A 12873-nucleotide genomic window follows, 5' to 3' on the forward strand; every position below is an offset into this window, starting at 1 on the left:
GGTTATTGCCAAAGATGTGAAGGTATTAATAGAGGAAGAAGTGAAGGAATTATCTAACGAAGAACATATCGACTTGCAGGCAGCAATTTTGAAAGAAGAAAATGCTGACGAAGCTCGAGATGAACCAAATGAGGAGTCGAGATGCTTCATCACCACAGAGATCGCAATGGCATTTTGTGAAATTGCATCGCCAATGGCGAGGTTTGAGAAGATGGATCCTGACAGCAAATGATTCTTAAAAGTTAACAGAGGGGTGAATGATATGCTTGATTGCTACAAAGAAATCTACAATGAAAAAAAAAAGCCACCGTCCAGTCATCCATTGATATGTTCTTTCATAAGGTTGAGCAGCTGACCCCTTCTAAATCTCCACAGCTCTCAACTTCCGCAGCAGTGTACTTGTCAGCTGAAGACGTCGATTCTTGCAACGAGGCTCGAGAGGTAAAACTTACTGACTCATCTTTTCCTCTGTCTCCTCTCTTTTTTTTGTAATTTTATAATTTTGAAATTTTTTAAATTGCACGCTTTTGTAATTTTTCCTGCACATGAGATAAAAAATTGAATAAATGCAATAAATAATTCTATTTATCTGTTCGTTGAATATTTCTTTTACGATTCAATCAATTCAGCGAGCACAGTTGCTGTGCTGCACAAGCATGGGGGGGAAATTCCGACTTACCTAAAATCCGACTTGCACAGCATTCTGTGGAACGCAACTCTTACATAAGTCGGGGAGTTCCTGTATTTAAGTGGACAAAGAATAGAAAGGAAGGAGTCTAGATCTGTAACAAACGGGAAACCCAGTTTGAGACAGTTTTATTCAAATGGCTGCAAATCCTTTTAAATAAATTTTTTTATTTAGATTTGATTTTCCTAAAATTTAAGTAAATGGCACAGTTAGCTGTGTTGAACCTAATACATTCCAAACTGTTCAGGTGCAGGCACATTGCCTCATTTGTATTGATCTAACTTGTTAGTAAACTTCCAAGTTCCAAGTTTTACTTGGTTAATATGAGATAGACATAAGTCATGAGGAACAGATTTGGTAAGTGAGAATATTAAGCTTATCAAATGACACACACACACACACACACCCACCCACCCTTTGCTTGGATGAATACATACAGAAATAAACATTTATTGAGATCTGATGATGTGTTTTGTTAGCAGCATCACCCCCACATCTCATGATAATTGGAAGGCATTTACAAATACAAAACGTGTAAACACATGTACTGACATAGTTGTTTGTTAGATTGAATTTTCATTTTTAAATATCAGCAATGCTACCTAAATTATAATGAAATCCTGAATTTGAACTAGTGGAAATTAAGTTATAAAATATTAAAACCTTGAAATTGGAATATTAATGCTTAAAAGTAAAATACAGTGAAATACAAGGATAAGCTGCATATTTTATATGGCAGTGGCTAACTACTTTAAAGCTTAATAGGGAGTTTCGTTCAGGAGATAAGTACAAAAGGTGGGAAGAGGTTATATAGTATATTAATAATTTAATATATATTATATAGAGGTTATATAGCATATTAATATTTTAATTGCCGAGTTAAAAATAATTATTAAAATCTCCAACAACGTTGAATTCTAATTCTTTTATATTTTGTTCTTCCTACCCAGCAGTAGTATAATCCCTTTTCACCTTTCACATGCACCACTTTCTGAAAAAAAAAAAAAGCTCTGTTAAGCTTTGAAATGGTTGGCCACTGTTATGTACTAATGAACTTGTTTCTACTGTCTGTATCTCCAAAATCTGGGTGTTTCTGAATATCTTGCCTGTGTAATCTATCCTGTGTAATTATCATATTGGGTGTGTACAGTTCCCTGGCAAGAGATTCCAGTTGATTATTTGTAGAGTAACATCTATTCTTTTGTTTTACAGAGTGGTGCAGAGACCCATATTAAATGCCCAGATTGTGGGGTGTATTATATTGACAAGACAGGAAAGAGTCGCAGAGATCATATTAGCATGATTTTCCACCCTTGCGAAACATGACTGCCATGAGTAACATAGCAATCTTAACTCCTCCCAATCATAATGTTGATATAACTGACTGCTCTCAGGATTTCTACCAGCACTCCTGAGTGGGTGCTCTCCATAGCTGTGAAATGGTTAAGCTTTGAAATGGTTGGGTCCCAATATTAGCACTTGCTGCAGCTCCCAGTATTAACTGCCATGAGACCCAACAGTCAGGCCTCACTCTTTGTGCTTCAACATGCCTTGAGACATGCCTGTTTATTCACATACTGTTTATTTGTTCAAACTCTTTAAGGCAGCAGATGTTCCCATTGCATTGCTTTGCATTTTATTGTATTGCTGTTCAAGTAAATGGCCTGGGGAACCTGAATATGGTTTTATCTTGCCAGTGAAACTATCTAATAAATAATTAGGCTTTTCTGTTGAATACCCCTTTTTTATGTTTCCTTCATTATATTTTAGAAGGATAAACCATATATAACACTATATAACAGTTCTGAAAAATACAGTAATGCAAATTATAAAGAATAATATATTGAATTGACAAGAGAAAATAACCCAAATAAAGGGAAATTTTTAAAATTTATGATACTCATTATACTGTAGTTATATAAACTTTTACATTGAGAAATTTTGATTTTAATTATACTAAATTAACATCTTACTACTTACTACTACAGCTTAATGCCATACTAAATTAATATTAAAAAGGCACTGTTGCCATTTTTAATATTAAAATTTAAAGTTTTTAAAATAATGATGATATTAGTAAAAGTCAAAAGTCCTTGTAAAAATTCTTTATCCATGTATTATTGTGTTTTTGTTTTATATTTATCACAGAAGCCCATCCATTTCACTTGCTGTATTTTGTCAGTTTGCATTCTCTGAGACTTCTATCTTTCAGCTCTTATAGGCTGTCCTATCATATGGACATCTCAATTAGGTAGCCTGGGGATCTCAATATTATTTTACACTGCAATTATATTGACCATAAATTAAACAAGTTTACTTGTTTGTGTTATTTGTTTTGTAAAACAAGTTAAACAAGTGTGAAGTGTATTAGGTGCACATTAAGTGCATTCCTTAGGTGCATGGCTGCCTAGTGACCTAATTCATTAGGTCACTGAACGTTTTACTTTTTTATGACAAGGTTTTGGCGCATTATAGCCTTAGTTGCTGATGCGCCAATAAAACCCAACCAACCAACCAACCAACCAGCATGGCTGCCACGTATCCATCTGTGAATGAGTTCTGACAGGGTAATGACAGAATTATACAGAACTGGTTTCAGAAACATGAGAGTGAATTCTGCCTACTACAGTGGCCTCCTCTGTCATTAAGTCTCAATCCAATTTAACTGATTGCAATTTTTATTTTGCATTTATGATTAGTTAGTATTTTAGTGGCAAATGATGTAAGAAAGCAAGCTTATATAGCAATCATTATCCCACGTTACCTGTCTGCAACTCCCCCAATAATTTATGTAGATCCTTCTGAAATTTATTCAAACTACTGCTTCCATGGCACAAGTTGGAAATTTGCTTGTTTTAACAATTTTTAAAAGAAGAAATCAGTTCCTGGCCACAGGTCAAGGTCCAGCAGCAAGGAAACTGTTATTACATTACGTCAGTATATATAATATTTTTTAATATTATATATATATAATATTAAAAAAATATATATGTTATATATTTATTACAATAATATAATTATAAAAATTACATTTCATAATACAAATTATATATATATACAGTATGTAATTTTATTCTTTATATAGAGATACTAAGTAAACATTATAGATCACCACAAAATTAAAAAGATACTGTACACCTTTTTATAATGAAATAAACATATAAATTAAAAAATAATAATAAGTTTAAGTAACTTAAACCCAAATTACGTGGCACCCCTGGAACGTTGATACGGCACCACTGTTGAAAACCACTGCATTACATCATAATATAGGGAAGAGTCATTTAAACCAAAATTTACATTCAAGCCACGAAGAACATTTGTTCATGTTTCTTTATTTTAATTTGAATAGGACATTTTCTAGATTTCTCCATAATGTAATACTTATATCTGATAAAGTGAACACAGTTCCCTGACAACATCTCCACTTGTTGTCAGGGAACAGCTGGTGTTCACAAGTAAAGACATATTCTAATGAATTTGATAAGAGAACTAGTTCAATATTTGTAAAGCCCAGTTTGGATAAAATTCTCCCATTTCTGAAGTATGTTACCAGTCCTTTCAGATTCCAAAAAAAAAAAAAAAAAAAATAGCACTAGTTTAATAATGCCAAGCTTAATAAACACACCTATAGAAAATCATTTCTTTTTATAATTTAGAAACTATTTTGCTGTAATCTGACTGCAATTGGATTGAGATCTGATGACTGGAGAGGTGACTGCAGTAGGCTGACCATATTACAATGTCACAGCTCAAGCAAATTAAAGCCCGTACCTACAATGTTCACACCCTTTATGGCCAAATAAAGTTACATAAACCAGGTAATCTGATCTGCCCAATTGTTTCTTACAAAAAAAATTCGGCCTTTGCATCTTTAGCTACATTTGTTTATTCTATTCTGATTATGACAACCAAGAAACGGGATGTGCACTTCCATTTTTTTGAGCAAGTATCCCCAGGAGCTCACATCTGGTGAGCATGGGCTTGGCAAACCCAGGGTCCTCAGCTGGATATCACCTTCTTCTCTTTCTTGGTGATTCCTTTCTACTTCTCTCTCTCTCTCTCTCTCTCTCTCTCTCTCTCTCAGGGTAACTCAGGATTTTGGCTGGCGCAGCATAAGCCTCAGGCTTCCTTGCACCATAGGACTAATAATAATAATAATAATGAGTCTTTTAAATTGTAATAATTACAACCATGCAACAGCCATGTTCCATTCATATTATTTAAGTTTCTGATTCACACAACCATGCTCCTCCTTTAATTTTCATCACACTAAAACAGATTATATGAGGTGAGTACTGTAAATTAAGCTTTTTGCTATTTTAAAATTACGCATTCATGTTAGATTAAAATTCACATTAGAAATCAAGAAAGAAGAAACTAAATCTATCAATTTTCTTAATTTTACATTACAGATGGTAGGGGATAAACTAAATTTTAGTATTTATAGGAAACCCACCAATATGGGCATGTTATTACACTTCAGTAGCTATCACCCACATACATACAAAAAATTGGTCATGCTCAATCAATTTTTAAATGCTTTTAAATATTCAACGACATAGAGTTTGTTACAGTCAGAAATCGAGCAGCTAACAAAGAGATTCCTCAGTAGAGGTTATCCAATTACCTCTATCAATAAAGTTAAATTGATTGCCCAGGAAAAAGAGAACCAATAACAATCAAAAAACAAATATTGATAAAAAGCATTTTATTACAATCCCATATGTTGAAAATTGGTATAACAAACTGAATTATTTATGTAAGGGCACTGATATGAAAGTGATACTAGACCTACTAATAAATTACATACATTATTAAGGAAATGTTCAACTAATTCTTCCTTTCAACAAACACATGATCTTGTTTACAGCATTTCTTGTAAAGATTGTGACTCGGCTTATATCTGATCTACTTGGCGGGGGGGGGGGGTTGGATTTTCATGTAAAACAACATGAATCTTCGGTACATGTGGTTGAGAGCAAACGCTTCAGTGTTGGCATTTCATGCTGTGAATGAGAAACATTCTTTCACAATTCTTTCATTCTTTCATTTCACCTAGCATAATTATAGTAAGTTACTTATTGCCGAAACTCATAAAAAGGAAACTCTGTAGAAACTCGATTAACATTCGCAGACCTTTTTTGATATCAGATGATTGGTCCTATAAATGCATGCATGATGAAAACTAAATTTCCTTTTAAATACATACACATTGGCACATTTTTTAGTTTCATTTCATTCTGTAAACACAACATTGAAAAGTATTTGTTTAACTTAAGGAGGAAGAAATCTGTCTTCACGTATTTCATATTCGCTTTTTAATCTACAGTAAACCATCGATTTAATGGACCCCGATATAATGGATTTCGGATTTAACGGACCGGACAAATAATAATACAGTAATGTACATATTAATCTCGACAGTATTATTTTTTTTTAGGGTATACAAAACTTCAGTGTTATTATTAATTAAAAATTAATAATAATTACCTATTTCCATTATTGTTTTGGTAATTACCTACTTTTATTTTTATAATCAAATTCAGGAAATTGTTTTTTATTCTTTCTGAAAACGTCTTCAAATAGCTGTTTTCCCAGATGACTTGTGAGCTGAACGTGATTCGGGATACTGAACTGCAGGTCTACCGACTCTCTTTGTTTCGGTCTCAGTCTGCATCAAGCTATCATGTAGTCAGGTTGTATACAGAGTGTTTCTGTGATTTCTGAACTGTGACTTTATTTATTAAATAATTTTGCAATCCTTACAATTTAAAAAGGCATCAAGTGAAAGAGGAGTTAAAAGAAAACGTGTGAACTTAAATGTGGCACAGAAATCAGAGCTAATTGAGAAATTAGAACAAGGTGTCTCAGTAGCACGTGTTTGTGAAATTTACAGCATGAAAAAACAAACTTTCTGATATCCATAAATCAAAGGCCAAATTGCAACATTATTTTATATTGTACAGTACTCTATATTGTATTAAAGCTTTTTGCTGTCATACTGTCGGTATGGAACACCGATGTTATGAGATTAAAATGAATTTTATCAATTTTATCTTTATATTTTAATTGTTTTACGTAGATGGACTAGGAGATTTGGAGAAGAATCATTCCTATAAAGAGACCAAGATAATCCCTGTATTATTTATTAAAGGTTGCAAAATATAGGAGATATTGAGCATATAATAGCTCTTATTACACTGAAGTAGAAAGAATATCTAAAATTGTTTTCTTCATCCTTTTTCTTTCTATAATATAAATATTAAGGATGGAAAGGAAGATTGTGAGCTATGTTTAGTTTTGCAAAAAGATGAGAAATGTATTCGTCATCCCTTGTCCAAAATTCATAAGTTTCCAGAATCAGATACTTTGATTATAACTTTGAATGTAACTTTCACCTGTTGTTGTTTCACACTTTTTGTGAAATAAAATTTAAAAATTTATAAAATCTGAAGTGGAAGGTTAATTTAAAATTTAACCTTTAACTTGAGAAACATTTTTGAGGTCCCACTATATTTTGACATGCTAGCATCTAGAAACAGTGCATTCAAAGGGAACAGCAGAGTTGCCAGTCACGAATAGTCAAGTTTTAGTTATTTTATCCATAACTTCAGATGGCTATTTGTCTTTTAAATAGCTATCTGAAGCCAAAATGATGTGGCTAATGAAAAAGAGTGGGTTAATGAAGAAGTTATGAATACTAGTATTCATGACGTCTATCCTAGTATTCATTATTGGAGAAGTCATTCATACTAGGATAGAAACAAGTTTGGAGCAGTTTGGGGGAAAATTGGCCACCTTCTCCCTACTTGAAGAGATCCTATAAACTATAGACAAGATGCCATGTGCCTACCTAGACACCTGTTTTCACTGCGTAATAAAATCTCTATCTCATAGTATTGTAACTCCTAAGTCATTTTTGCCCTTTCTATTCCTTTCACCTTCCCTACATTATAAGTAACTCCCAGATTTTGGCTCCCATAGGTGCAAAACTTTACATAAAGAAGCATTGAACTTCAGTTATAATTGCTCTATTTGTCAGACCAATCTGCAGCTGATCCATTTTGAAACAACATTGCCTAGTCTTGGTTGTTAAATGTCCTTCCTATTTCAGATCATCAGTGTGGACCTTTTGTACTCCCTTGACAATGTCATAGAGAAGTTACAAACAGGAGTGGCCTAGCACTGATTTCTGAGGGACTTCATTTGTCCATTTTTGACTATTCATGACAGTGTAGTGGTTTCTCCACGTGTTAATCATTTGGAGAATTTTTAAAGTCTGTTCAGTTGAGGGAGTATGACTGTCCACTCACAAGTTATTTCAGGGTTTTTAAGCCTGCACAACATGCATATTGGTCCATGAACATACACTTATACAGCCATAATACACAATGGGACAAGATGGTCTAAGTTGCTAACATGCCTAAAACCCAACAACAATCATTTATGACTACCCTCTGTCTCCTATTTTCCAGCCAGTCCCATTCAAAAAAGAGAACTTACTGGTAATACCAAATGCTTCAGTTTATGTGATTTTCTTTCATGCAGAGTTGTAAGAAAAGCTTTACAAAGGTCATGGTAAGTAAAACAGTGAAGCCTTTGCTTGCATACAACTGTTTTATCACTTAATCTCACATATTGTGGATATATCTCATTACTGGTTTTTGCCTACTTACCCAATGATAAGACCACCAAAAAGGTTTAAACTGCAGTATGGGTAATGGCATATATTTCAAATAAATAGATATACTTCACCATAGAACAATGCATTTTATTTAGAGTAGTGCAATACAGAGGCTGTTATTTATTTGTTATTTGGTTTTTTTTAGGAGCATTAGCAACTAAGGCCATATTGCTCCGGGAATCCGGTGGTCATTCCCTGACCTTTCCGCATCCTCCGTATTTGGTGGTGATGGGCTCGAACCCCAGTCTAATCAAGAAGCGTGTGCTATGCACTGCTGCTCCTTCCCACCTGGCTATGGAGGCACCCAATACAGAGGCAACTTGTTGTGGAGACCCTTCACAAAATAAGACTGATACACTTAGTAGCAACCTAGTTTGCTCATTTGCTATGTATAAATTGAAGCTATACTTGTACACAAATTAATGTTTTAATAGATTCTCTATTCACTATTTTGTTTATGCATGTTAGTAAAACTAGACAATTTTTTTATAGATTTTACTAAACCATTTATAAAGCCTTTAAAGAGCAGTTCATCAGTCAGGCAAACTTTTAGTAATTCGTCTTCCCTGCAGTTGCAGATGCCTAAACCCAAGTATCCTGTAAGCACTCCAAATGCTTTAGTCATGTCACGGCCAAGTAGTTCACATCAGGTATGTATTATTTTGCTTTCTGAGTATTAAAAAAATAATACAACTCATTATTAATATTGCTTAAAAACTTTTCTGATATTTCATGAATACACCTGTCTAATGATATTGTATACTGTTATTCTGTAGATATGTTTTCTATAGAATTTAGTTATTGACATATTTAGGCAAAACTAAATTCAGCATTGTTATTAAGAACAGTGACTCTTAGCCTCTATGTGGTCCTTCAGTCTAGTCTTCTATGATTTATAACAGGGCTTTACCGGTTTTTTAAATGGCATGAGAGCTCTTTTTGAGGATTGTTTCACTGTCAAGAGTGATCATACTTTGAATTATGCAGGTCAGGCCCCTCAGTTTTGCTAGATGTGGGTTCGTGATTATGATTCATGGAAAAAGAGCATTTATTTTCAAACCCTATAGTGAGTCTTATAATAATACTCGTCCACAAAAGATTTGATAGAATTATATCAATTAATATCTCTAACTTTATACTTTGATTTTAATTTTGGACATAAGTACAGGGTTGTTAAAATTAAAGTATCCCTATGTAGAGGGCTCTGGAGCGAGTTCTAAGACTCGTACTGAAGAGAAATTTAGACAACAAGTACAATAAAGAATGCGCTTGCCATTTATTGGAAAAAAAAAATTTAGTTACAACGTTTGTCACTGTATGGTACGTAACTATCTTAGTTAGATTATGCAAATAACGTAAGTTATTTGCGTAATCTAACTAAGATAACTAATCTAACTAGATTATGCAAATAACGTAAGTTATTTGCATAATTGTAAGTTATTGCCACGGTGCGACTACTCAGCTCTACTGTAATGTATAAAAGCAAAGCAGTCTTTTCATAATCATATAGGCGCTTCCGTAGCCAGGTGGGAAGGAGCAACAGTGCGTAGCAGACACTTCTTGATTAGACCGGGGTTCGAGCCCATGACCACCAAATACGGAGGATGCGGAAAGGTCAGGGAATGACCACCGCATATTCCTGGAGCAATATGGCCTTAGTTGCTAATGCTCCTAAAAAAAAAAAAAAAAAAACATAAAAAAAAAAAACATTTTCAAAATCATACAGTAGATGTTTGCCTGCACTACATCAGCAATGCCAACAATGTTGCAGGAAAAGGTGCTATTAGTGAAACTGTCAGAACAGCAACAATGCAGCTGTGGCTATTAGAGAATTCTGGCGTCAGAAGTGCATAAGGCATGGATCTATGGCTGTTTGTGCTGTCCGCAAAATGATTGTAAAATTTGAAGCGACAGGACATCTTGGTGTTCAACCAGGTAGAGGTCGAAAATGAGTGGACTCCTCTCGTGTTGAAGATGTGGCTATGGCTGTCATGGATTTATCAAGTCAATCTCCATGTGGTAGCGCAAGTGTGCCAGCTGTTTCTCGTGAAGTGGACATGCCATATTCCACTGTAAGGCTAGTAATGCGTCAGGTGTTGCTGTACTATCCTTACAAGATGCACATGCTACAGCAGCTAAAGCATGGTGATGCAAATATTTTTTTCACATACCCACTTCAGTTTCTGGCTTGAATGACAGTGGATATCTTTTGGAGTGATGAAGCCCACTTCTGCTTAAATGGACAAGTGAATACACACAACTGTTGCATTTGGGCAACAGAAAACCCTCGAGTTATCCAAGAGGTCCCGTTGCATTCTCCAAAAGTGACAGTGTGGTGTGGATTTACGGCCACGTTGATGATTGGGCCATATTTTTTTTTGAACAGGTAACACCAACTGGACCCCGCACCTGTTCCGGCGTTGGACAGCAATATTATGAAATGCTGGCAAATTTTGAATACCAGAGTTGCAACAACATGGGTGTCTTCAGGATACCATATTCATGCAAGATGGTGCGCCACCCCCACATCCACTGTTGTGTCCAAAGATTGCTAAGGCAGCACCTTACAGAAGAACAGGTCATCAGCTGTTTATGCTGTTTCCAGATATCTTGGCCACCCCGATCACTGAACCTCACCCCATGCGACTTCTGGTGGCCCCGGGTGCCAAGCAATTGTAATCGAGCGTTTTCTCTGTGCTTAAAGTGTGATTATCCAAAACCGATTTGAGTTCTTTTAAGTTCATGCCCTTAAGAAATTTATTTATTTAATATCATCTACTGTTACAGAAGTACTTGTACAGAGCAAGAAAGAAAAGCTACCGTTCTTTATTTTTCATATTTCTTTTACTAACACTTACTACTTTATGCTTGGTCACACCGGGCGCTGCTCCTGCCTCCCCGTGGCAGGGCCGGAAATCTTGGCAGAAAAGCTAATCTGCCAAGGGCCAAAAAGAGCAATGGATCAAAATACCTTTCCGCCTCTAGAGCCGACAAGCTCTCGGCCAGAGTTAGACATTGACCATAACACGTCACAACCCAAGAGGTTGAAAACCACTTCCTCAGCAACAAATTGTCCTGCATTTCTTATAATGCACTCTCTTGCAGATCAGCCTCTCAGTAAACTCTCTCCATTCCTTATCCAGAAACACCTGGAAAGTCTGGCAGGATCTCCTAAGACAGTCAAGAGACTGCAATCAGGTGACCTTCTATTGGAAACAATGAGCTGTAAACATTCAGAGAAACTGCTAAAACTTATAAGCTTTGCTGGAATTCCAGTAAAGGTTTCTTCCCATGCAACCCTAAATACAACTAAGGGTGTTATATCCAGCTGGGATCTATTGAATGTCACGGAGGAGGAGATAACACAAGAGCTTCAAAATCAAATGTCATTGCTGTGAAAAGAATTATGGTTAAAAGAGAAAATACGCTCACACCTACAAGGAATATTATTCTAACCTTTAACACGCCAAATCTACCACCATCGATAAAAGCAGGCCACCTACTTTGCCGCATTAGACCATACATTCCTAACACATTAAGATGTTTTAAGTGCCAGAAGTATGGCCACCCTCAAACAGCGTGCAGAGGAAACCAAGTTTGTCCTAATTGTGGATCCTCTGACCACACCCAAAGTGACTGCTTGGCAAAAGAAATGACTTGCCCCAACTGTAAAGGAACCCATCCTGCCTACTCAAGGACATGTGACAGATGGAAAACTGAAAAGCAAATCGTTAAATATAAGATCAAAAATAAAGTAAGCTTTCAAGAAGCACTGAAATTAATTGCTCCCAGTATGAATAAACTTCTTCTACTAAACACCATATGCCAATGTTGCGCAAAAATATCAATCAGTGGCCACCCAAACTGATGTTACAGTCCCTTCAAACACCTCAATCTCTGACTGGGCTTGGACTGTTCTCTCTCAGCAACAGTCCAATTTCCTGAAACAATTGAACCAGGCAAGTAATACTGCACTTACAGTACCAGCTACATCTTCTCCTCCCCCAGTGATTGCTTCTACATCGAATAATCGAAGCTCAAATTTAAAAAAGAATATCCAAGAAACGTCTATGGATACAATTGACTCATCCAGACAATAAGACCCAATCCTAGAATTATATGTGGAAGAAGATATGGATACTGGTCAGCCATTCTCAAAAAAAGACAAACCAAAGCCTGAACACCATAAGCCAGCCACATTAAAGAAACACTCAGATACAGCTTATTCTACTAAACACCAGTAATGCCTTACATTCTACAATGGAATTGTAGAGGATATCGTAGCAACTTTAATGATATTCAAGTCTTAATTAACCACTACTCTCCAGTTGGTTTCTGTCTACAAGAAATCTACCTAACGTCTCAAATTTATACCAACATAAAGAACTTTTCTATCTATCGACAAGATCGTAATACTTCAAATGAGGTCCATGGGAGACGTGGCCATTTTGGTCAGTACAAAGATCCCGACCAAACAAATTGTTTTGCAAACTGAAAT

The 12873-nt window shown here is 35.4% G+C and overlaps 1 protein-coding gene across 1 annotated transcript in view; it reads left to right on the top strand.

Moving 5' to 3' along the window:
- Nucleotides 1-12873, top strand: part of LOC150086038 (DNA repair and recombination protein RAD54B-like) — a 354517-nt gene that overhangs the window by 77190 nt on the left and 264454 nt on the right. The window contains exon 8 of the mRNA XM_090374778.1: nucleotides 8868-9025. Coding sequence (XP_090230904.1) covers nucleotides 8868-9025 — 158 coding nt within the window. The remainder of the gene's footprint in view (nucleotides 1-8867; nucleotides 9026-12873) is intronic.

This window comes from Mastigoproctus giganteus, chromosome 5, assembly GCF_048544385.1.
Source record: "Mastigoproctus giganteus isolate SK-2022 chromosome 5, ASM4854438v1, whole genome shotgun sequence".
NCBI classification, from domain to species: domain Eukaryota; kingdom Metazoa; phylum Arthropoda; class Arachnida; order Uropygi; family Thelyphonidae; genus Mastigoproctus; species Mastigoproctus giganteus.